The sequence below is a fragment of the Aedes aegypti genome, chromosome 3 (genome assembly GCF_002204515.2).
Source record: "Aedes aegypti strain LVP_AGWG chromosome 3, AaegL5.0 Primary Assembly, whole genome shotgun sequence".
NCBI classification, from domain to species: domain Eukaryota; kingdom Metazoa; phylum Arthropoda; class Insecta; order Diptera; family Culicidae; genus Aedes; species Aedes aegypti.
In genome coordinates this window covers 284,325,692-284,352,459 of record NC_035109.1, presented here as the reverse complement: position 1 = coordinate 284,352,459, position 26,768 = coordinate 284,325,692, and the positions used below count along the sequence as shown (strand labels likewise).

At 37.1% G+C, this 26,768-nt stretch overlaps 2 protein-coding genes across 3 annotated transcripts in view; one reads left to right on the top strand and one right to left on the bottom strand.

Annotated features, from left to right (window-relative positions):
* The window catches only part of LOC5572361 (sialin), an 86,799-nt gene that overhangs the window by 19,960 nt on the left and 40,071 nt on the right, over nt 1–26,768 (bottom strand). For both annotated transcript variants that reach the window (XM_021850442.1, XM_021850441.1), the window contains exons 3-4: nt 6,030–6,244; nt 5,694–5,930 (exon numbers count right to left, since the gene is read on the bottom strand). In XM_021850442.1, coding sequence (XP_021706134.1) covers nt 5,694–5,930; nt 6,030–6,244 — 452 coding nt within the window. The remainder of the gene's footprint in view (nt 1–5,693; nt 5,931–6,029; nt 6,245–26,768) is intronic.
* Nucleotides 24,388–25,473, top strand: LOC5572360 (cuticle protein 6). The gene has a single exon (XM_001660275.2). It carries the CDS (start codon nt 24,421–24,423, stop codon nt 25,042–25,044), a length of 624 nt encoding a protein of 207 aa, XP_001660325.1. The 5' UTR covers nt 24,388–24,420; the 3' UTR covers nt 25,045–25,473.

The window sequence follows — 26,768 nt, the reverse complement described above, 5'->3', positions numbered from 1 at the left end:
CTGAATTCTACACTAGTAAACTTGATCAGCGCTTCATATAAATATACACATAAAATTATCAAAGGTGGTGAGGAACGGATTTGGACGATTCCAAAATAAATTGGCCAAGGGAACGAAAGTCAAAAAGTGTAGGAAACAGAGGAAACGAAACGGAAAAAGAATAATGGTATCATTTTTTCTCTAACTTTTTAAGTTATGGCTCTGTATTGTATTAGGTAATCCAAAATAGTATCCACGCTAAAAGATTTATTGTGAAGACTAGTTTGGATGTTTTTATTTAAATCTTCTAAGCAACATGTTTCTACGAGATTTACGCCAAATTGCGATTATTAGAAAGATTCCATCGGAACCAAACTTCTTTAGATGATTTTCTCCACAGTTACTTACCAAATTATATTAAAGAATTTCAAAACAATTTATGAGCAGGGAATTTCTCCAGTACAATCTTTGCAATATTTATAAGAGGACACTGAAAATAACTCTCCAGGAATTTCTTTGGTAATTCCTTTCATATTTTCATACAAATTTTCTCATTGCCTTAAATAGCATAACGTATATTCCTTGGAAAATCTCCAAGAATGCTTTTAGAAATTCATTCTAAAGCACCGCAGCCAATTTTTTTTCAGGAATATATTAGAAATTCATCAATGGTTCACCCAATTATATCTTATAATGTTGATTAGAAGAACTCTGCTAAATTTTGTTAACTTCTGTTGGATAGCTATAATTATTAAAACAATATTTAAGATTATTTCTTAATTGTTTTATATTATTTTATTGATTTCAAATTATAATATTGGCAGGAATATCAGAATTATTAATAAGTTTGCAGAATTATTGATAGATGCTTAGAACTACACAAATAATATAAAGCACAATAAAGCTTTGAGAAGATAGCCCTAAATTCTTGATCCATTTCCGAACCATAAGTGAATTGACGAAAGTTTATAATTTAAGCATAAACAGATAGGTCGACCAATATGAAAATAGAATAGTAGGGCTGAATCAGAAGATGTCTGACAACTTTTTGATTATGTTTTAAATATTTTGTGAACCTTAAAGACATATTGAAAAAAAAAAAAAATAAAAATAAAAATTTTTTTGTATCAAACAAGGATTTCTGTCTATTGTTGAATATTTGTTTTTTTTTAACGATGAAAACATCAATAAATGCTCTTGTATATTGCCTTTGAGAATTTTTTTTCAGAAATTTCTTTTACGCAATGATTTACTTACCACTTACGGTACTTCTAGGAAAATCTTGTTGAAATGTAATAATTCCAGAGAATATTGATGATAATTTTTGGGGATAACAGTGATTATATCACTCTTCTTCTTCTTGGCATTAACGTCCTCACTGGGACAGAGCCTGCTTCTCAGCTTAGTGTTCTTATGAGCACTTCCACAGTTATTAACTGAGAGCTTTCTTTGCCTAAGTTGCCATTTTCGCATTCGTATATCGTGGGGCAGGTACAATCTTATACTATGCCCAAGTCAAGGAAATTTCCATTACGAAAAGATCCTGGGCCGACCGGGATTCGAACCCAGACAACTTCAGCATGGCTTTGCTTTGTAGCCGCGAACTCTAACCACTTTGCTAAGGAAGGCCCCTGAATATATCACTTATATATCACTCATACTTGCTATATTTCTCCAAAAGTCATAAAATAGGAGCAGTGTTGTTCAGACTCATTTCCCCGAAAATAACATTTTCCGAACTACGAAGCCACGAACTACTACAACCATGATCTATCCTCCTAAGATAGAAGAGCAAATGGTTAAGCTTGAGTACTGCACACAAAATCGATCAATTTTGATCCCAGAGAGCCACAATTCAAGTTTCGGTGAAATGAAATGAGTGAGTGAGTGAGTGCGAATCATTTCACCGACACTTGAATTGCGGCCCACCGAGATCGAAACTGTCGGATCCCATGTGCAACACTCAAGCCCAACCACCTCCCCCTTCATCTCAGGAATACAACGCACAGTTATAACAGTTCATGGCTTCACAATTTGAATTTCGGGGAAATGAGTCTGGTCAACACTGAATAGGAGAATATTCTAATGACATTAGATAGGACTTTCGGGAACCATGTTAACGAAATTGGAATATTGAGGGAAATTCTTAGAGTATTCCCTAATTGTTTCTGAACACTAAGGACAAATATTTGCACCTAATTGGACTATGCAAAATTTTGAGATTGGACTGTAGAAGGCTTATGATTACCCGAGCAGACAAACATGGCAAATTAATACCATACCACAGTATTAGATTGTAATACCAGTATATTAAAGCATGCTCTTCATAGGGTGGGAATAAGAAGTAAAATACCGTTTTGCCTCAAATTCCGAACAGACACATATTCCAAACACTCAGTTTTTGTATAGCGATTGGGTTGAAATGTTTCACTGAAATATATCATCAAACTACCTGCAAATGACACTCCATTGCAATTCAATTTCACGTCTTCCAATTTATTTTATATTTTGGAAGTAGTGTTGATTCTTTAATTCGAGGTTAGTAAAACTAGCTTAGATAAATTTTGTTTGCGGTATTATTCGTTTGAATACGATTTATTCGTACTGTTCGGAATTTGAATCAAGGTGTTCGGAATATGAGATACAATGTTTTGTTTTAAAATAAGCTAGAAATCTCAAAAAGAAACTCTTCCCCACTTTACTCTACAATTTTTTTGATAACTGAAACTGCATGAGAATCGTGTCAGATCTTACCAAAAAAGTAATTATTTTAAATTTCTCAGATTCTTATAATCTGTATAAATAAAAATGGAATTGTGTTCGTATGTCACGATATAGCTTGAGAACGAGACAACCGATTTGCACAATTCTTCCACTGTTGTATTTTTTAAGGGTTCCGACGTGTTCGTGTTTGTTTGGGAAAGTTTTCGGAAAACTTGGTAAAACGAGAGAAAACTAATATGCCATTTTGTATGGGAGATTTCATGACATTTTTCAACAGCCTACTTGATGGCAAGTCAATGTTGGCCGGGACCACTAGTCGTGAATAATAAGTAACATAACACATGTATTTGGAAACAAATATTTCGAGCACCCCTAACGAGGCAAATTTTAGTAGGAACAAAAACTCGAAATTACACTGAAAATTTATTTTAATCAAAAATCAAGAAACCCTAGTTTTTTAACATGTTTGCCTATAAATCAATTTTCAAATGACATGTAGTTTTTTCGCCATAAGCTTGATAGTACGAATCAAGAGAACATGTCTGAAAAAAAAAAAATCAGAAAAAAAAAAATCTGGGTTACACTCATAATTTGTTTCATTTAAAAATTTACGACAAACCTTTAATTTTTGCCTCTTTTGCCTTCAAAGCAATGACATTACTGACGTGTTACTTGACGGTCAGACTAAACGTAAAACTTTGTTTCCATACTATTTAGATTCGACCACTATTCTCTCCACGAAATGTCGGTTCGATAAAATATCAGATGCTTTCTGTTGTAACTACAATAATAAAGTACGCATTGGCCGTTTTTCCATACAAAATGGTCATGTTTGGAGATCTGAATCTCATAATTGTCATGGAAAGGATATTGGGTTAGTGTTAGTGGGATAAGATAAGGATCTGGGAGTCATCTTTAGTTGATGATGCCATCCTTGATATATTCACGCCTGACCGGATTCGCGATATTATTCGATAAATGGATTGTATGCCGAACAAGTGTTCATCGTTCGCCCCCGCAAGAGCATGCAACGCGACCAAAGGATCAAACACTACTCCATGATCTCTGCAATTCTAGAAGCAAATTTGTGTCGAAAAATGTGAAAAATGTCCGAATGAACAGCATGACAGAAGAAATTTTTTTATATCACAACTATCTGCCAAACCAACACTTTCTGGAAAACCCATAAAACTACTTGATGGATCTTGCCCATCATGTATCAAGTTCAAGTATCTAGTATCTAGAATGTGTTGTAAATCAGAAAACTTCTAACAAAACTTTAAACAAAATTAGCTCAAAAATAATTTGTTTCTTCGGCAACTTTTATCATCATAGTTGGAGTAGTGAGGTTTAATAATTCATACTTAAAACAACTAGTATATGATATTTCTACCGGTGTATCAAGTATTAGGGGGAGATCCCCCAGTGCCGGACAGCACCCAATACCGGACAAAGTCGAAACATTGAAAAATCATGGTCCAATCAAGATGGTGTATTAGTAGAAAAGAAAGCTATTATGTAGACTAATGTTTGCGTAGAATAACACATCCTTGAAATATGCATCCCTTTTTAAAAAAGTAGAAAAGTTTGGAAATCTTTAAAAAATTGACGTATCTTCTTAATTTTGAGCCTATTTAGTAATTATTTTGAATATGAAAAAATACTTTGGATCCCGCAAGCATGATCGAACATAATCCTAATTTGATAGTATGAATGTATTTTGTACCATAGTTGAAGTAAATATGGACAAATTACAATTTTGGTTAAGCACCTCCTGTCCCTCAGTTTCGGACAGCTTGATTTGTTATATGATATCTTTGTAATTATTGCATCAGTGTCTCAAAATACTTTCATTTTCCATGGGTTCCGTCGACCATGGTATCAAAAATGCAATAAAATTAAGAAGAATGAACATTCATAACAACATCGTAAAATGTGCTGTTTTTCATCATATATGAAAGAGGTTTTTGATAGGCATCTTGCAAACTAAGAAAAACTCAAATTATGTTTGTAAATGTTGCAATTGCATTGAATTGGTAATTATAAACTATTTCTATAGTGTACACATTCAATGATGTTCAAATTTACAGAATTCGAGGCATTTCCAGATCATGTCCGGTATTGGGTGCCACCTTTCAAGATCGATCAATTTGGTACTAAAATACATCAACAAAACTCAATGTCAAAATTCATATTTATATTTTCAAATTTATTTTTGTACACTATAAAAATGATAATATTTATCATAAATGGGTAACACGAGCCCATCAAATCAATATTTTTCGAATTATGAATTTAGTGGCTTAAGTGTCCGGTACTGGGGGATCTCCCCCTACTTCTGTTAATTTAGTTTTACCAAATTAGGAAGATAATATTCTCTAACATAGAACACTTAGATAAAAGAAATTAATGTAATTTTTAGAATGATACTCATAAAGGAATTAAAAAAGATCTAAAGAGTGGCCAGACGAAATGAACAAAAAAATTAAACAGAATCAGAATCCTCATTATCAAAACTTTACTCTCATATCAACGATGAGGAATCGAATCCCAAATCTCAAAATTATAGTGACAATTTCTTTCGTAGGAAAGTTAAGACTAGCTCAGGGTTAAAAACACGTTAATAAACATTGAAAGTATATACTTCAATCCTTAATTGGAATGCCAAAATTTTAAGATGAGTGCGTGCATTAATAAATCATTTCACTTGAAATTCTATTCCGACGCACACCTAAACACGCTGTCGAAACAATATTTTCAGTTTTGTTGTGATAGGTCAATTCGCTTCCATCCTCGGTTTCGCGCGTGCTTCGGACCCGATTTCCTTTACATACTTTCGCCGTATCTACCGGTCACCGCTCTTTGGCAATCTTTCGCGCCATGCCGCTTAGCAACACCACCAAAAGCACGCGCCACATAGTTAGGCGCCATTAACGTCAGTGTGTCACTCCAAATACATATTCATGAACGCTCAAGTGGAGTCAACTTACCCCGCAGATTCCCAACGCCGCCCGGTTGACTACGACTGTCCACATTCCGTAGGTTGCCGCCAGAGGAGTGAGCGCCGTCAGAAGTGCACTAGCTGCCAACGTAGAGCCAACCAAATTCCGGGGTCCGAAGCGTTCGGCAAGGACTCCAGCCGGTAGCGATGTCACCAGATATCCGTAGAAATAGGCGCCCAATATTAGACTCTGATCGTGCGATGACCAGTTGTAGCGAGGTCCGTACTGAAAAGGAAGCAAACATTTGGTATGCAAACTTTGATGGAGGTCGTCCAGAATCATCACATTTCGAACTGATGGACTGTGTGACATTTGAAGACTTACGTTATGGACGGCGGCAGCTGTTGGCATTGGCATGGTAGCTGAAGTGTCATTTGCATTGGTACCGTTGAACATGGGTTTAACTGCTGGTTGATTCATTTTTTGGATCGGCTGGACCATCGCGAGAAGGTTCACTGACATGTTTACCCGCAGCATGTAACTCACGAAGCAGGACATGAACAGCATTATTCCGATGTTGAGGCGGGTGGGAATTCGATCTGTAGAGGAGATAGAAACGAAAATGTTTTAATTTTGCTGGAATGCTTGGAGTGTTGTAATGAGTTACCATGATAATCATCGGGGATCTATCAAACCCTTTCCATCAAAGTCTTGTGCAGAGTAATCATTATGATAATTTGTACAATTATCGTCATCATAGTCAGAAATGCTTTTAACAATAGAATCAAACAACGAATCTGAATTGCTTCGATCTTTATATTCAAAGTTCGAGATGGTTGTTGAAGTCGTAGTTGTAGGGATCGTAGAAACTTCAATGCCCACAGTTTCCTTCTTATTCAAGGCGGATAAAATTAATCCCGATTCACCACGTACGGTGTACTGCACAGTTCTCAACTCATTATTAGCATCCACGTATTTGTAAAACCCTTCTACAACTCCTCCTGCGGACCGAGTTTCTGTCTTTATCGAATGTCCATCATTGTATCCGTATTGATAGTTGCCGTTTGAAGCCATCACAAGGAACTGACTACCCACTCGGTTCAAATTGGGCGGCAATGAATCCGCAAACATTACTGATAGCAAAAGTACGAACAGTGACAGTACACTACCGAGCTCCATTTTCAAAAACCGTATGAAGCAAATATTGGTGGCTTATATATTTCTCATTAGAATTCAAGTTGGGAACGATTTCAACGCACAAACACGTGTCAATTTGTGTACTGTTACAGAAGCCGGTTTGTAATAGTGCTATGCGCATGGACAAGGAAGGTCATCGACCCAAGAGATCGTTTTGATATCAAACTTATATTGAAACGAAAAGCGTGGAACCTTTTATGACAATCACATAAATTAATGTTTTTGAACTCATACATTTTTGATAAAGTATTGTTACCAACTGATTTTTTGGACACTTATGGTTTTTTTTGACAATTTGAATGTGATTCAAAATAAAAAAGCTTCTTTTTTGAAACATAATGCACAATTGATTTTCTAAAAATATATATGTATTGTTTTTACCAGGTTAAGATAAGAAATTCACATGATTTAAAGCGGAGAGAGCTGATGGGTGTGGCTATAGGTTAACATATATTATCCTTATCATGTTTTATTCACTTCGGCATTTTATTCAAAGCTGATGAGCTTGTAATGTACAGCAATATGTTTCGTCCAATACACTGAACGATGATTCGATAGGAATCAATGTTGGGCTTTTTTGTGTTTCAAATTAATGAACATTAGACTCAAACTATCACCGATAGTAGATCGCACGCGTTGTGTTAGAATAGAAGTTTTAAGATTTTTTGGCTCGAGTATTTAGCCCTAAATTGTTCCGCGTATTCAGATATTCACTCTTCGGAACAATACATTAATGAAAGTACCGTTTTGTCTCAAATTCCGAACAGACTCATATTCCGAACACTCGGTTTTTGTATGGCGACTTGGTTGAAATGTTTCGCTGAAATATGTCACCAAATAACAAGGAAATGGCAGTCAATTGCAATTCAATTTAAACGTCTCCAATATAATTTATACCGCAGGAGTAGTGATGATTCTCTAGTTTGAGACCAATAGAACAAGCTCAGATTAATTTATTTGCCAAACTATTCATTTGAATACGATTTATTCGTGCTGTTCGGAATTTGAATCAGGGTGTTCGGAATATGAGACTAAACGATCACAGTGTTCGGCATTTGAGTCAAAATGTTGTTCCATACTTTTACGTAAAAACAATACTAAAACTAATAAAATCAACATAATTATTGGTACACCCAACAGCTAACAGGTAGACTTTGCGATGAAATTAAAATTTACACAAAGATCAGCTAATTTATGCCAATCAGATGCATTTGAAGTCCCTGTTGGCCTTAAGTGTTCGGAATATGAGTCAAAACGGTATGTTTTGAAAAAATGAAGCAATTTGGTCACCATCTTTGAGTAGGGGGAAATCCCCCAGTACCGGACAACACCCAACCCAATACCAGACAACGTCGAAAAATTGAGAAATCATGATCCAATCAAAATGGTGTATTAGAAGAAAATAAAGCTATTATGGAGAGTAGTGTTTGCGTAGAATAACACAACCTTGAAATGCCTTTTTTTAAGTAGAGATGTTTGAAAATTGTTAAAAATATGATAAGTAACAATCATTAATTAGTAATTATTTTGAATATGGCAAAAAATTGAGATCACGCTAGCATTATCGAAAAAAACCGTTTTGATTCATATTCCGAACACTTAAGGCCAACAGTGACTTCAAATGCATCGGATAGGCATAAATTTGCTGATATTTGTGAATATTTTAACTTCTTCACAAAGCCTAACTGTAAGCTGTTGGGTTTGCTGATAACATTGTTTATTTGAACTGGTTAGGTATTATTTTTACGTAAAAGTATGGAACAACATTTTGACTGTAATAATTCTGTCTCATATTTGGAACACCTTGACTCAGATTCCGAACAGTACGAATAAAACATATCCAAATGAATAATTTTGCAAATAAATTTGTATGAGCTAGAGAATCATCACTACTCCCGAGGTATAAAACAGATTGGAAGACGTTAAAGTTGAATTGCAATTGACTGCCATTTCCTGATGATTTGATGACATATTTCAGCGAAACATTTCAACCAAGTCCCCATACAAAAACCGAGTGTTCGGAATATAAGTCTGTTCGGAATTTGAGACAAAACGGTAATCATTATTTGAAAGTACAAATGTATTTTGTATCATATATAAACAATATATGGTCAATCTATAATTTTAGACTTGTCCCCCAGTCTCGGACAGCTTGATTTGTTACATGATATCTTTGTAGTTTTTGAACCAGTGTCTCAAAATACATTCTTTTCTTATGGATTTCATCTATTATGGTATCAAAGATGCAATAAAAATAAGAAGAATGAAAACTCATAGCAACACGTAAAATGTGTTATTCTTTATCATATATGAAAGAGGATTTTTGATGACCAACTTGCAGCCTTAGTAAAACTCAATTTACTCTTGTGAATGTTGCAAATGTACTGAATTGACAATAAAATACTATGCCTGGAGTAAAAATATTCAATGATGTACAAATTTCCATAATTCGAGGCATTTCCAGATCGTGTTCAGTATTGAGAGCCACCTTTTATGAAAGGTCAAATTGGTACTAAAATACATCATCAAAATTTATTTTGGTACGCTACAACAATGATAATATTTCTCAAAAATGGGCACCAAGACCGCATAAAATCAATAGTTTTTTAATTACGATTTCAGCGGCTTAGGTGTCCGGTACTGGGGGATCTTCCCCTAATGAGTAATTTATGTTTCTGGTACCACGCTGTCCAAATAAAGATCTTGAAAACTTAATAAAACAAAATATCGTAATTTCCAGAATTCTTCAAGAATACTTAAACGATTTGTATGATTTTTTCAGAGTAGCTCCTTATAACCTGGCAATGTAAAGTCCACATTTTAATCCGCAAAAAAATCCTTGATTTTCTGAATCATAAAGTATCGTTTTTACTACCGCCCAACATGCATGTGAAAAATAGCGAAATTGAAACATGAGAAGCAGGCTTTGTGGACGTAATGCCGAAACGCAGGTGTATCATTTTGAGGTTGGAAAATGTGGCGGCCATCTTGGATTTTGACGCCATCTTAGTTTTTAGTAGTTGAATAATTTTTTACCATCTCAACGCTCATCATGTTGAATTATAAGACCTCCGTTAAAAACAATCAGATTCTTTGTTTTTTATCTTATGTCAGCTGTTTAACTGATTGTTCATTTCTATCAATGGTTTTAGACCAAATGAATGAAAGAAATAATGCTATTTTTCAACTCAAATATATGCAGCACAATCATTCAGGTAGCAAATAACCGTTAAAAAATCCTACTTGATAATTTGATTTTGAAGCTAGTTAAGCTGAGGGGCTGGCTCCGTTTCAGTAGGGACATAACGTCAGGAAAAAGAAGAACAACAAGGAGAATAAATGTAACGGAAGCATTAAAATTATACATGTTGAGTGCTAACAAGGTGAAAACCCATTCTACTACTTAAAACCAAGATGGCGTCAAAATCCAAGATGGCCGCCAGATTTTTTCAAACAAAATAATACTTCTATTCTTCATCTGACTCGAATAATACAAAAATGATTGAAAACTTGTATCTTTGTTGTACAAAAAATGATGTTTGCATTGATTGCACTCGCCATATACGTCAAAATCGTAGAACATGATTTAGAAAATCGTTCATTTCATAGGGCAAATATCATTACCTTGTTTTTGCAGCCTATCTTACGCAATTTTTCCTCAGCTTTCTGATGGTGCTCTCCTAATTAAAAACTAGCGGAGCGCTAATGGTGAAAACACGATTTTTATAACGGAATTCAAGATGGCGGCCAAATTTAAAATGGCCGCCAAAATATTTTCAACTTCAAATAAAAGCTATATTCTTTTCTCTATTGGATGCCACTAAGTATGCTGTGTGTTCCAAGGGAAATATGAGAATATTCATCAAAAAATAGATCTCGAATTTTGATCGAGATCTAGATCTCGATTAAAATTGGGAAACCGAGAATCGCACAGCCAAGCTCGTGAAAAAAATCTAAGTGTGTACTCCTCCATCCCCCTAGAGCGTTACGTAATTTGTGGACGGCGCTTTTGGTAGGTAAAATTCGATTATTTCATTTTAAAGCTCATCAAGTGATTTATCATCCCTTGTGAGACCAAAAGGACCTTACACAAGTTTTAATTTTGTCGTTGTTATTTAAAAATGTTACACGACAGTCTTCTTTCTTTGCGATATGACAAGAAACTTTTATTCCCCTAATGGAGTCCCAGTGCTCATAAATCTATCAAATTCGGATATACTGATCACAATAGACGGCATAATTTGCTTCTAGCTTCTATGTCGAGTCTAGTACAAGACACTGAAGACGGTTTTACAGTTGAGGTCGAAATACGCGTATCTGTCAAACGATACAAACTCTGGTGGAATTAAGAGGAAAATAATCATCATCGTTTTACAAATTTTCAAAACCAGTTTTATTGCTCAAAACCGAAGCAATGCTTAGGAAAATCTATCATTGCATTGCACTTACTATTTGAAATACGATGATAGATTTTCACAAGCATCGATTGAACGAAAAAACTGGTACCGTCAAACGGAGTATCTTGTAACAGGGGTGAAACTTGCAACACTTCGACACGTAACTGAATTGACGTTTATTTTAGCATTGAATTAAATTATCATAATTTATTCCGCCGTTTATTGACCTAAGATATACAACAGAAGATTTTGGCGAGGGTTTAGATATAGTTTCTTTTTTGGTTGGTTTGCTAAAGGTGAAAATAATATTACACATTGGATTGTATGAAATTAATGCTGTAAAAAGTTCCTCGCACCACACAAACGGTAGAATTATGTCATTCGAGGCATCTGATATCAGTTACAGTACTTAGTAGTGTACAAATTAACAATATAAAAGTTTTGGTAATTTGATGTTTAAACACTTTGAAAATTCAAAAACGTTTTTGACTACCCTAGTGGGGTAACTTGCAACAGCAATTTTGATTTCAATTGTTTGATGTTCCTTGTCGTTTGTCTTCGAAAACACATGAATAGGTAAAATTAAACATATATTTGTTTAGTAACATTCAATTTTTTGTATCACACGTTTGGTACTTAATACTAGAAAATTTACATGAATCGCATCATTATTACATTAATATTTATTTTCTTCATGAAAATAATGAAAAAGTTTGAAAAATTGTATAAGAATTAACTTGCAGATCTGTCATTGGAAACTTTCTGCATGAATTATGACGAAAGTTATGTCAAAAAACCAACAGTTACCATTTTCAGGCATACATTTCAATATGTGATACGTCGCTTTGAGTTAAATATGTATAAAAAATAAGTTACGTGAAGTAAAACCCAAAATACCATTGTATTTGTAGAAAAGTTGCATTAAAACGTTCTAATGGCTTTTCAATAGCTGTCAAGACTCATCATACGCTAGAATTTCCTCGTATGGACACCCTGTGCAATGCCAATGGAATTTTCAATTGAATTGGTTCAATACTCACAATTCAATCAATACTAATTAGTTTTCTAAGAGTAGAGTGGCCTGTTTCTGATTTTTGTCATGCTTTTGCAGCAGAATTTCACTAAATGATCATAATAACACGATATAGGATATATTTTTAATAGTGTACTTTAGGTAACACTGTGTGTTGCATGCAACCCCACATCAGGGGTAGCATTAAAAATGGATATTTTTCATCTCTCCTGATCCCAGAAAACAAAATATCGATAAAATTGATACCGCGTGGTATTCTTTACATGGCGATTAGGCTACCAGATTGTTTTTGTTTCACCTGAATCCTCATATTTTTCATCCATATAGCCTTGAAGTTGAAAATTGTTGTAAGTTACCCCGTTTGACGGTATTTAATTTTTGATGATTGCTGATGGATTCTTGAGCCTTAAATGGTATAGTATTAAATTCGGTTTTTAATTTACTTCAAACACTGTTTATAAAAGTTTTACTGGAAATAATTTTGCGAAATTCATCAAAAGTTTTCCAGAAATATTAAAAAATACATCACAAAATGCGTTAGAAATTGTATATATTTCTTCAAAAATTCTGCTTCGAACCCCTGGATTATACAAGCAATTCCTTGTCGAACCATCGTACAAATGTCGCTAGAAGTTTTTCAGAAACATTATTTTGTATGTGTAAAATTAGTAATACTCGGAAAAATATATTGAGTACTTGTAGAATAATAATTTGTGAAAAAAATATTGAAGAATCCTTTATGTTATTCCTGGAATAGTTTTTTAAACAAAAATTGAGATTGGATGGATTTTCAGAAGTTGTTCATGCTAAAATTGCAGGATTAACATTTAGAAAAAAAATGTTGAGTATGAATTGTATAATTCTGTTCGAATTTTTTTCTTAAAATCCTCAGAAGAATCGGTAGTGTTATATATAGATTTTTTTTAAATACTTGGTTGAATCTATGGTAGGTTTTACAGAAGAAAACTTATGCCAAATCCCATGGGAAAATCTTTGGAAAAATTTCTTGGAATGTTTTCGAGTATTTTAGTACAAGTGTTGGAAAGAATAGCTGAACGTATTTGATTATTATTTTCATAGGAATATTCTTGTCGGGATAGTTTTGGATGCCTGGGAGAGAGCAACATCAAAACGGGTTCTAGAAGAATCTAAACACTTGAAGAAGCACTCGAAGAACTTTCTGTGAAAAAATGCAGAGAGGTCTGAGGACAACCGCTCGAAGAAATCACTAAAAACATTTCCCCAATTGAATCAGGTGTTATTTCTCAGAAATAAAAATCTTGTGAAATATCGGGAGTCTATTGATTCTTCCCGGACAGAATAATTTGATGATTGTTTTTTTTTTTTTTGGCAGGAAATCCTTGTTTATTTCAGCTGATAAGTCTCAAAGTATACCTTAAAGAAATTCCGAGATAAATCTGAAGAGAAACTTTAGGAAGAACCCCAATGGCAACGTTGGAAGTTTTTTTTCCAATCCTGGAGACAATTCTGATGAGACTCATAGAATATATAATACTATTTCTTGGAGAAATTTCATGTCATTCTAGATAATTCTAAACAAATTATTAAAGAAATGGTATTTCAAACTAACAATTGGAATTTAATAGTAAAAGTACGTAGAGGGCTTTGCCGGAGAATTTTTCTTCAAGAATTTCTTAGGCACTCTCTGGCGAAATCCTTTAAGAGATTTATCTGTCTATCTGATAGAAATTGCTTGGGAAATTTTCTGGTGGGATCTGAAAGAATAGCAACTACAGGACAAGTTTAAATGATTTTTTATGGGAATCCCAAGAGGAACTCAGTGATGACCGGTAAAGGAGTTCTTGGAGAAAGCACTGATACAGGATGGAAATTACTCATAAAGGACTTGGCAACTTTGGTAAAAATAAAAGCTCTCAGTTAATAACTGTGGAAGTGCTCATTGAACACTAATCTGAGAAATAGGCTCTGTCCCAGTGAGAACATAATGCCAAGAAGAAGAATAATAATCGATTGCTGCCTTTTGAATATTTTTGCCAAAATAGTAAGTAATAATCAATTGCTTCCGAGTATTGCTCCACTCGTTTGAATATTGCTACATCCCCTACAGAAACATTTTGTGCCTATTGGTGATTCTAAACTGTTTGAGATATTGCCATATTCAAAACGAGTACCTACCACAATATTCGGTTTAGCACTTCCATATATATGGCGGATGGTGTACATGGAACAAGTTATTAATTTTAAGTGCATCAGTAGATAAAATACCACGGAGTTCTTGCCAAGACTTCGTGGAGCACCAAATGCTCCGGGAAGCACGATAATGGGTTATGTTGATATAATTTACAGCATTATCCTTCTACCCTTGGACGGAATCACATGTTCCGAAGAATGGCCATTCTTTTCATTTTTGCTTTTTCTAGTGAAAGTTTAAAAACCCTCTCTGGAACGAAATTTTGAATCCAGATATTCACTTTTCCTTCGTGATAATAATCATAATCAAAGAAGAGACATTCTAAGAGATTTTTTTCCAAGAGGGTGTTCAAGAACTTCTTTGATAAGAAGATTTACCCTCAAGAACAAAATTTGCAATCTAAACGAAAGCGTGCAGTCGAAATCATTTGCTGTATCAAATAGGTCTCATAGAAAAGAATCACTGAGTGATGCTCTCAGTCATACGACATGCGCCTTTCTTCGTACGTGCCGTTTCGTTTCTCACGTCTTGCTTTTCTATTTTTAGCCCAAGCATATTTCTGATAGTTGTATCGTGTGGATATTATATCGGTTCGAGCTTCTACCTGGTGTTGCAACATTGTTTGTAGGGGTCTTTAATTAATTACGTAAAGGATTATGGAGGTATGGGGTGTTTCAGATAACTTACGCACCACACAGTTTATTACAAATTTTCATACTTTTTCTTCTTGGCGAAGAAGGACGAAGAGGACATAATCCTCACTGGGACAGAGCCAGCTTAGTGTTCAATGAGTACTTCCACAGTTATTGACAGCGAGCTTTCTCTGCAAAAGTTGATATTTTTGCATTCGTATATCGTTTGGTAGGTACGATGATCGTCTATGCTCAGGGAAGTCAAGGAAATTTCCATTACGAAAAGATCCTGAACCGACCGGGAATCGAACCTAGACACCTTCAGCATGGCTGTGATTTATAGCCGTGGACTCTAACCACTCGGCTAAGGAAGGCCTCTAAATTTTTCATACAAAAAATGTTACACCGGTGGGTGGCTCTGAAAAACCGCCAAAATTGTCTGTCGTAATTAATGGACAACCCCTAAATCCACTCCATCTCGCCGTACAATAGTCAAGAAGTCGCCTTTGTTCGGTTCAATGCAGTTTCGTCAAAATTAGATTGTCAAATTAATAAGTTTGATTGCCAACATTGGATGGCAACTTCCCGGCTGATTCGCATCAATTTTTTTCACAAACTGAACTGGATGCTTTCACTGGAGCGTGACTGCGCTGGCCGAACTGGTCAGCTGTTTCGATTGAGCTCGGATTTATGATGACCGTTTCGGCGGAGAATGGGACGGAAAAGTCGATAATTGCAATTTGCAATTTGTGCTCCGATCGTTTCGCATGGAGCTCACGATCACTTTGTAGTTAAGCGATAGCAGTTTGTGCCGGGTTGTTTTAGAGCTATTCGTGCCGCACGGTTGAACTTCAAGCGACGCCGTTCTGCCACACTATGTCCACATGCGTTCATTCATCTGTTGAAACCTCTAGTTATGCGCAAAAGTTGGGTATAATAAAATTCGAAAACTTGCTTTCAGCATGGAAAAGTATGCTAAAAATTCAGGTGACTGCATTCGCGCAGGCGCAAGGATTCATGCGAATCTAGTCATAAAAAATCGCCTTCATTTGATCGTTTCGGTTTACGATGCGTCTCAAAGTAGTTTAGATGTGTCCTCGCCGCGAAATGGCATCTAACAGGCACAGGGCTGGTAGCGACTGAGTGCTTTAAAAATACAGTTAACTCTTCCTTACTTGATATTCCGTATCTCGATATCGAGTTGGAGAACCATAGTAAAAGTTGATTTTCATGGCTACCTCGATGGTCCCTTGGATCGCATTTGAACTGGTTTTGTGTTCTATAACTCGATATCTTCCTAACTCGATGGTCCCTTCAATATCGAGTAAGGGAGAATTGACTGTAGGAGCTTTGGAGATCTCATGCCTGAAAAATGAGACCAAAACCAAAAAGAAATCAAATTTATCGACAAGCAATTTATTTAACCCTCTAATACCCAAATTTTTATTTTCGGTTTAAGTATTATTTTTCGTTATCTAAAATCGTTCTAAGCACGTTGTGGGCATTTATTTATTTTTATTTGCAAATTTTTAAATTTTGGTTTTTGATTTTTATAATTTTTATTTTTGAACATCCCTTGCTTTTTTCATTTTTTCTTGAAGCCTTTTCTAGTTGTTAATTTGTGGCAATAATAAAAATTTAAATTGTAACGGTATTTTTAAAAATATTAAATTTTTATTTTTTTTCCGGAGCGTATTTTATTTTCCGTGTAACTAACGGAAAAACAGGTTTGAAATGATTTTAATACCACCAGGCTCTTCGTTTGTGATAGGTGAATCGTAGAAAAATATAAAAGGTATGATTTTTTATATTACACGTAAAATGAAGCCCAGGCATTTGTAAGTTATATAAGAATGCAATTTTTCAAACAATTTCTAAAAATACAAAAAAGTTTCAAAAGCCATAAAAAACTTTTCTTATATGCGTGTTATGAGTCAAGGTATGAGCCAAAAATAAAATCATTTTGATTTACGAGCTAAGAAAAAATACAAAAAATTCCAAAGTGTACCCCGTCTAAAGGCGGGGTTGGGTATTAGAGGGTTAATGGTAGTCCCAACAGTTTTTGGAAATTCCTCTTGACATTACGACAATAATTACTGCTTGTATTACTGTATTTTTTTGTTTCAGGATTCAATCCGAAATTATTTCAGGTGTTTGTTCGAATTATCCTCCATATGACTCCGACGATTTTTTTTTTTTAAGGCACTCCGTGCTCGTGGCCACTACTGTGCCGGAATCAGTTTACCTGTATCTTCCTTACCGATACAGTTCTATTTTTAACTTATCTATATTTACATCTGCTTTCACTCTCTTCTGCTCCTTTGCACTCACACCGGGCAGGTAGGAGAGTGCTCTGCTGTTGGTCCAATCGATTTCCATAAGCCATAAGTCCATTACGCAAAATTATCGTGCAATCACCATCCTAAACGCCGCCTATAAAGTGCTATCCCAGATTCTCTTCCGTCGTCTATCACCTATAGCAAACGAGTTCGTGGGAAGTTATCAAGCAGGTTTCATCGACGGCCGCTCGACAACGGACCAGATCTTTTCCGTGCGGCAAATCCTCCAGAAATGCCGTGAATACCAGGTCCCTACGCACCATTTGTTCATCGATTTCAAGGCGGCATACGATAGTATCGACCGCATAGAACTATGGAAAATCATGGACGAGAACAGCTTTCCCGGGAAGCTCACAAGATTGATCAGAGCAACGATGGACGGTGTGCAAAACTGCGTGAAGATCTCGGGCGAACACTCCAGTTCGTTCGAGTCTCGGCGGGGACTACGACAGGGCGACGGACTTTCGTGCCTGTTGTTCAATATTGCGCTTGAAGGTGTCATGCAGAGAGCCGGACTTAACAGTCGAGGCACGATTTTCACGAGATCCGGACAATTTGTTTGCTTCGCGGATGACATGGATATTATTGGGAGAAAATTTGGAACGGTGGCAGATTTGTTCACCCGCCTGAAACGCGAAGCAACAAGAGTCGGGCTAATGGTGAATGCGTCGAAAACAAAGTACATGCTGGTTGGCGGAACTGAGCGCGACAGGGCCCGCCTAGGAAGCAGTGTTACGATAGACGGGGATACCTTCGAGGTGGTGGACGAGTTCGTCTACCTCGGATCCTTGCTGACGGCTGACAACAATGTTAGTCGGGAAATACGAAGGCGCATCATCAGCGGAAGTCGTGCCTACTATGGGCTCCAGAAGAAACTGCGATCCAGAAAGATTCACCCCCGCACCAAATGCACGATGTACAAAACGCTCATAAGACCGGTAGTCCTCTATGGGCATGAGGCGTGGACTATGCTCGAGGAGGACTTGCAAGCTCTTGGGGTTTTCGAACGCCGAGTGCTAAGGACGATCTTCGGCGGCGTGCAGGAGAACGGCGTGTGGCGGCGAAGGATGAACCACGAGCTCGCTCAACTTTACGGCGAACCCAGTATCGTGAAGGTAGCTAAAGCTGGAAGGATACGCTGGGCAGGGCATGTTGCAAGAATGCCGGACAACAACCCTGTAAAGATGGTGTTCGCCACGAATCCGGTCGGAACAAGAAGGCGTGGGGCGCAGCGAGCTAGGTGGATTGACCAGGTACACCAGGACCTGGAGAGCGTGTGTCACAGTCGAGGATGGAGAGAAGCGGCCATGAACCGAGGGAATTGGCGAAATATTGTTGGCGAGGCTTTATCAAGATAATTGATGTAAAGCCAAATAAGTAAAGTAAGTAAAGTCCATTACGCTTGCGGTGGTTCGTTTTGCCGTGTTCCTGAGTCGTTTGAGGCTAGCTGCCTGCGAAGTGGGTCAGTTTGTCTCAGTCACCATCTGATACTGACGGAGGATGGATGTGCTCCCCTAGGCACGGTCCTCCGTGCGGCGCGTTCTGGTGGCTGGACGGGTTATTTTTTTGGAGGGGCTGGGAATTGAATCCATGACTTTCCGCTTATGAAGCGAAACCGTAACCTCAAGGCTACGGACCCCCCTACTCCGACGAATTAATACAGCGATTTTTCACGAATATCCTAAAAAATTCCGTCAAAAATTTGAACGGGATTTCTTTTCCAAGGAAATCCTTGGAATTACTCCAGAGATTTTTTTTTTTCAGAAATTTTTCGATGAGGTTATTATATCGGTTTTCCTAGGATTTTCAAAAAATTGCTTACAAATTCCTGGGATATCTTGTGGATCTTCTGTTGGAACTCCTAGCCAAACTTCTGAAGAAACTACTCCATTTCCTGGAGGAATTATAAAGAAAACTTGCGAAAGAACTCTTAGACGAGTTTTCAAAAGACTCCCTAAAGAAACTTCCAGAATAACTGTCCAGAACTGGAAATACTCCTGGAGGAACTCCTACAGGAACTTCGAGGAGAGATCTTAGAGCAATTTTAAGACAAACTTCCGGAAGACTGACAAAGGAAAGACCTCCTAGTGCAACGTATGGAGAAACTTCCAGGGAAACTTCTACAGGAGCTTCTGAAGGAACTCCTAGAAAAACTTCCGGAGCAATTTCGCTATAGCGGAATTTTCAGAGGAAATCCTGGTGAAACTTAAAAAAGTTCTTTTAAGGAAACTTCTATGGAACTTTTAGCGTAGTTGCTAAAGAAACTTCTAGTTGAACTTTCGGAGTAACTCCTGAGGAAAATTGTGGAGGAACTTCTATAGGATATTCTTATAAAAACTTGCGGAGGAACATTTAGGAGAACTAACAGCAGTGGGGAAACTTCTGGTGGAACTCCAGAGCTAGAGAGATTTCTGGAGAAACTCCTAGCAGAACTTCTAAAATGAACTTTTAAAGGACCAGGAGGAAGAGTTTTAGCGCACTTGGTATTCCTATAGGAATTCTTCCGGGAGATTCCGTTTTCAAGATGAAATCCAAGGAGAGCTTCTGGAAGATCACTTAGAGAAACTCCCGAAGCAACTCCTAGTGAAAATTCCGGAAGAACTTTCATGAATTTTCCGAAGAATTTCTAAAGGAACTTCTGGAGAAACTTCTATAGGAACGTCTAGAGGAAACAACTTCTGGAGGTACTCCCACAGGAACTTTCAGAGGACTTCAAGAGGATCTACTATAGTAAAGTTTCGTAAGAACTCCTAAAGGAACTGTCAGATGAACTCTTACGAGAACTTTCGGTGGAACTCCCACAATAATTTTCAGAGAAACTCCTACAGGAACTTCTGGAGGAACTCCTACAGGAATTGCCGCAGAAACTTCCACAGGAACTATCTGGAGAACTCCTACAGGAACTTCCAGAGTAACTCCTACAGGAACTTCATAGAATCCAAGAGAAACTACCGAAGATCTTCTAGAGAATCTTCTGAGAGAAACTTCATAAAAACTACTTCTACAAAAACTTTCGAAAGAACTTCTAGAGGAACTTCCAAAAGAACTCCAGGAAGAATTTCTAGATGAACTTCTAATGAAACTTTCGGAAGGAATTTTAGAGCAACTTAGAAAAGAAGCTCTAAAGGATTTTACGAAAAAAAACGCCTAGAGGAACTTCCAGGAGAAGTCTTCGAGAAACTTCAGGAAGCACTTCCAGAGCACTTGCTAGAAGAACTACTATAAGAAATTCCGGAAGATTCCAGAGAAAACGATCTCTAGATGAAATCCAAGGAGATTTTTGGTAGATCACCTAGAGGAATTTCTGGAGGAACTCCTAGTAAAAATCCAAGCAATTTTCGGAAGAACATCTAAAGGCACTTCTGGAGGAACTTTTAGAGGAACTCCTAGAGAGTAATCTTCTTCAGAAAAGTATGAAGGCAATAACTTCTGAAGGAATTCCCATAGAAAATTCCAGGGGAAATTATCCAGAAAATTCCGGAGGAACTCCTACAGGAACTTTCAAAGAAACTCTTACAGGAGCTTCCCGAGGAACTCCCACAGAAACTTTCAGAGGAATTCTAACAAGAGCTGCTGGAGGAACTCTCACAGGAACTTTTCGAGGAACTCCTACAAGAGCTGCCGGAGGAACTCCTTCAGTAATTTCTGGAGGAACTCATATGGGAACTTCATGGAATCCAAGAGAAACTTCTGAAGACCTTCTAGGAAACCCTCTGAAGACCTCCTAGAGAAACTTTAGGAAAAACTTCTACAAAAACTTCCGCAATATCTTTTAGAGGAGCTTCCGGAAGAACTCCCAGAGGAACTTTCAGATGAACTTCTAATAAAACATCCGAAAGAAATTTTAGAGGATCTTAGAAGAGAAACACTAAAGGAATTTACAGAATAACTCCTAGAGGAACCTTTGGAGGAACTTTGAGAGGAACTTCCGAGATAAATCTTTGAGAAACATCCGGAAGAACTTCTAGAGCACTTGCTGGAAGAACTCCTACAGGAACTCCCACAGGAACTTTCAGAGGAAGTCCTACAAGACCTGCTTCCACAGGAAGCTCGTAGAATCAAAGAGAAAATTCCGAATACCTTCTTGAGAATCTTCAGAAAACCTTCTAGAGAAACTTCAGGAAAAACTACTATGAAAATTTCCGAAACAACTTCTGATGGAACTCCAAGAGAAACTTCCAGATGAACCTCTAATGAAACCTCCGGAAGGAATTTAAGAGGATCTTAGAAAAGAAACTCTAAAAGAATTTACAGAAAAACTCCTGGAGGAACTTAGAGAGGAACTTCCAGGACAAATCCTCGAGAAACTTCCGGAAGAACTTCTTGAGGAATTTATGGAAGATTCCGAAGTAAGTTTCGGGATAAATTCTTCAGTAGCTTCCAGACGAACTTTTTAGATGAAATTCTAGAGGAACTTCCGGAAAAACTACTTGTGAAAATCCTTAAGAAATGCGAGAACTTTCTGCAATAGCTTCTGGAAGAACTCCTACAGGAACTTTCGTAGGCACTTTTTCAGAATCATCCAGATATAATATTACAGGAACTATCGGGAAACTCCTATAGAAACTTCAGGAACTTCCTAGAATCCAAGAGAAACTTCCGAAGGCCTTCTAGAGAAACTTCAGGAAAAACTCCTACCAGAACTTCTGAAAGAACTAAAGGAATTTACGGAAAAAACTCAAATAGAAACTTTCGAAGGGTCTTTCAGAAAAAAACTTCCAGGAATAATCTTTGAGAAATTTACGGGAGAACTTGTAAAGGACATGCTGGAAAGATAAATTTCTGGAAGATTCCGTAGCAAGTTTTGGGATAATTTCTACAGCAACCTCCAGAAGATCTTTCCAGATGAAATTCTAGAGAAACTTCCGTAGAAACTCCTTGTGAAATATCCAGAATAAAATCGAGTAAATTTTCGAAAAACATTCACAGAAACTCTATAGAAACTCCTAGGTGAATTTTAGAGTGAACTGCTTCAGGAACGTCCAGAGTAACTCTTGCAATAACTTCTGAAGAATTTCTACAGGAACATTCGGAGGAACTCCTACAGGAATTTCTGAACGAACTCCTACAGAAACTTCTGGATATACTCCTGCAGTAACTATCGGAGGAACTCCAATAGAAACTTCCGGAGGAACTCCAATAGAAACTTACGGAGGAACTATTTGAGGAACTTCTACAGGAACTACCGAAGAAACTCCAAGGGGAATTTCTGAAAAAAATACAATAGAAACTTCAAGCAAATCTTCTAGGGAAACATCCGGAAGAACTCGCGAAAAAAAATTCCAAAGTACTTCTAGTGCAACGTCTAGGGAATCTTCCAGAGGAACTGCTACAGGAGTTTCTAGAGGAATTTTCAGATGAGCTCTCAATAGAACTTACGAGAGCACTCTTTGTGAAACTACCAAAGGAGTTCTAAGGCGGAGTAATTTTATGAGAAATCTATTCTCTAATTTATTGAGGATATCTTGGAAGAATGTATCTTCTATTCCTTCACAGATGCAATCGCAAAGGGCTGCGACGTGTTCGTGGGATAAAACAAAGTTAGGAATCTCTTCGGAATCGCCGAAAAACTGGTTATCTTAAGTACGGGAATTTTTCATAACGTTTTCAACAGTCTACTTGATGGCAAGACAAATTTATCGACTACAAGAATAATTCTTGCATGACATTATGGGGAAACTAATAAAAAAATGTTCGTTGTAATTTTATGAAAAATCCCTGATCACATTTGATGAGGACTTCCTAAAATAATTCTCAAAAGATTTCTTTGAATAACCCTGACGAAACTTTTGAGCAATTCCTGAAACAAATTGTGCATGATTTTATAAAGAAATGTTTACTGAAACGGCTGGTTGAATAACTGACATAATGGACAAAGCAACTTTTGGAGTGAGTTTTGTTGGGTTTCTTGGAAAAGTCCTTAAACGAATCTCTTCAAAAAATCTGGAATGAACCTTTGTGGCTTTCCTTTGATGACTCCTATACAAACTTAAGAAATTTGTGGAACAATAACTGGAAAAATAGCTATAGAGAATCCTGGGATAGTTCCTGAGAAATTTATTAGCGTATTTCATTATGAAAGCAGTGCAGGAATGCTGAAGAATATTTCGGAGAAATTCCCCTAGGAATTCGTTGAGGAATCTCTGGAGGAATTACTACGTGAATTCTAGAGATAACTGATAAAGCCAAATAGCTAGGGATACCTCTGGAGAAGAATTCTTGAAGCAATTCCTCGGGTAATGCATGAAGAAATTGCTGAAGAACCAAACCTGCTTAAACATCTCTGAAGGTATTTCTGGAGCCTCTATAATTTTGCACCAGGTTTCATTCGCAAGGAGAAAAATAAAAAAGAAACTACAGAAACCATTTCGGCCAAAAATTAAAATTTAGGGACCTTCCATTGAAAATAGAAACTTTTTAGGGCTTGCATTAACACAGAGACCAAATCTGTAAAAAGGAACCTGCTACCAGCCCTGCGGGCAGGTTACATTCCCACCTCACGCGTGCTTCGCCTTTGGTTGCAGATAAGGTTCATGTGGATTAAAGTTGCTGTAGAATAAACATCATACAGCTGAGTTAATCGTGTTGAGTAATTGACTAAAACAAGGTAGGATGATTGTCACAACGTCGTCTGCCGTTCATGCAATAGACTACCGTTCTCGGATAATATCTAGACCGGTAATGTTCTCACATTGAGTGTGTACATCGCTGAATAGTCGCTTATCATTACAAGTGTATCTTTTTTTGTTCTGTCATGCAATGCTATGAAGAATGGCTAGCTTTACAATGTGTTAAAACAGAAAGCAAGTTCTGGAATAGGGAATTTTGTTGCATCACATACGTCGGTTAAGGAATTTTTATTCCGTTAGGATATATTCCTAATTTATAGGATTTCCCCAAAGGCGCTTTGGGCTATTGAATGCACTATAAAAACCAGAACCAATTAAATGATATCTCCAGAACAATTTCTCCACTAGGCTTGAGAGCATTTCCAAACCAACGAAATGTTCGTGTTTCTTCTTCCGTGTCTGCTGTTGGCCGCCCTGGTGGACGCAGCCCCGCCCAAAGAAGTAGGAAAACACTTCCTCAAAATGGGCAAACAGGGAGACTACCAGTACGGGTACAACGACGGTCACGCCGTCAAGGAAGAATCTCGCTACGCCGATGGAACCGTTCGGGGATCGTATCGGTACGTGGATGCCAACCGGGTCACGCAGAATGTAATCTACCGTGCCGATAAGAATGGATACGTTGCTACCAGTACCAGTGAGTTGTACGGAGGAAATCCAGAACCCCTTCTCAAGATTAACGTTCCAACGACCGAAGCTGTTAACCCGCCTCCAGTTGTGACGACACTTCCGACTACACAGGAACTCCCGGCCGTATCGAATTTCGACATTCGATTCGCTCCCGAACAGCTTAATGTTCCTCCTCCTCCTACTACTACTACTACTACCAGTTGCGGTGTACAGAACTATGGCCTTCCATTAGGATATCCGGTGATACCTGCGCCCTCTAAGGATAATCAGCTGCAGTTCCGTGCCGGGGAGCAGCCACAAGTTATGTATGTGTCGTTCATGATTCCCTACGTACTTCATCCTCAACATGACAATGCTACGACATCTTAAAGGTGTCTTGCATTCAAACTGATGTAAAAGATGCTAGATACAAACAGCAGATACTTTGGAACAAGGATACATTGCTCGTATAATAGACCAATCTATATTAATCAGTTAGGCAAAACAAATCCATAAATGAACATTGATAGTACATCACTCTGTGTGAGAGGTATTTTAATTGGAATTGATGACTTTGGAAATCTTTCATATGAAAATGCTTGTATTTTAGTGTTGAATAACAAACAAACTGCTCTAAGATCTCAATTTGATATTTTGTCTTTCAAATGTTTTATACTATTTCTTGATAGTATTTCAGGTCCAATTTTGTGCGAATATGAATTTATTTTAATCTTTTTTTCTTTTAATGCAAAAGTATGCATCGTCAGTATCACATACAAACTTTTTCTGATCGTGTTTGAATAGATATGTCATCCAATATTTTTGTTATAGATTAATGTGCATTTTTGTGTCCAAAGTTGCTTCTGAACTTTAAATTGACATTCAATTTGATTGCGCCATAAGGGTTTACAGCAAAGAAAAGACTGTATCGGAATTAGGTTGGAAACATTCAAAGCGCTTGATCTCCAAACGAAATCAATCATATCAATCAAATTTAATCAATGTGAATTGTACCGATTTCCAATAGCTTCAATTTCACTTGATTCAGCATTGTTTATGGAGAGCCCCTTGATCTGAAATTTGATATTGTAAACAAGAAACAAAACCTTGAACTGACCCCCCACTCCTAAAATGAACACGCAATTTATGGATGGCTCCACAGTATGATCGTACCACGATATTTCTGAAGAGATAACTGGTGGATTGTAGTATCACTAAAATTGCTTACTTCAACCATTTATATAAAATATTCCATCATTTGCGATACTTTAAAAATGATGTGGGTACAAAAAGGAGGGGGGGGGCATGCGAATCTTCATACTGAATTTCCAGTTTAAAACATATTGGATTAGATTAGATATTTTAATAGAAGATGCAAAATCTTCTTCTTCTTTCTGGCATTACGTCCCCACTGGGACAGAGCCTGCTTCTCAGCTTAGTGTTCTTATGAGCACTTCCACAGTTATTAACTGAGAGCTTACTGTGCCAATGACCATTTTTGCATGCGTATATCGTGTGGCAGGTACGAAGATACTCTATGCCCTGGGAAATCGAGAAAATTTCCAATCCGAAAAGATCCTCGACCGGTGGGATTCGAACCCACGACCCTCAGCTTGGTCTTGCTGAATAGCTGCGCGTTTACCGCTACGGCTATATGGGCCCCTATAGAAGATGCAAAATATTCAAGTATATTTGAAAAACGACCTGGGGCAGACACGAACATTCTGAAAACGCCATTGTGTTTTTTTTTATACTTTCAAGCCCGGGATGTCCCGTCTCTGTGCATTCAGTTCGACTTTTTTTGTCGAAATTTGTAATCATAATAGTCAACTTTATGGAATTTATTAACATTTGAGGAATATTTTAAATTTTCTATGAAAATATTGAGTTAGAGTGGTAAACTTGCAAGGGAAATTCAAACAGATCGCATCGAGTTAGAGAGGTATCCACTTACAAGGGGATAAAAGTATGCTAATTTGAAGGGACCACGCATTCCATCGAGTTAGGGGAAATATTTAGTGAGGAAGAGCTGACTGTATTTTAAGAAAAGTTCTGGTCATGACGACACAAAATAATTTTATTGGTCTTCGAAACCCAGCCATTAACAACTATAG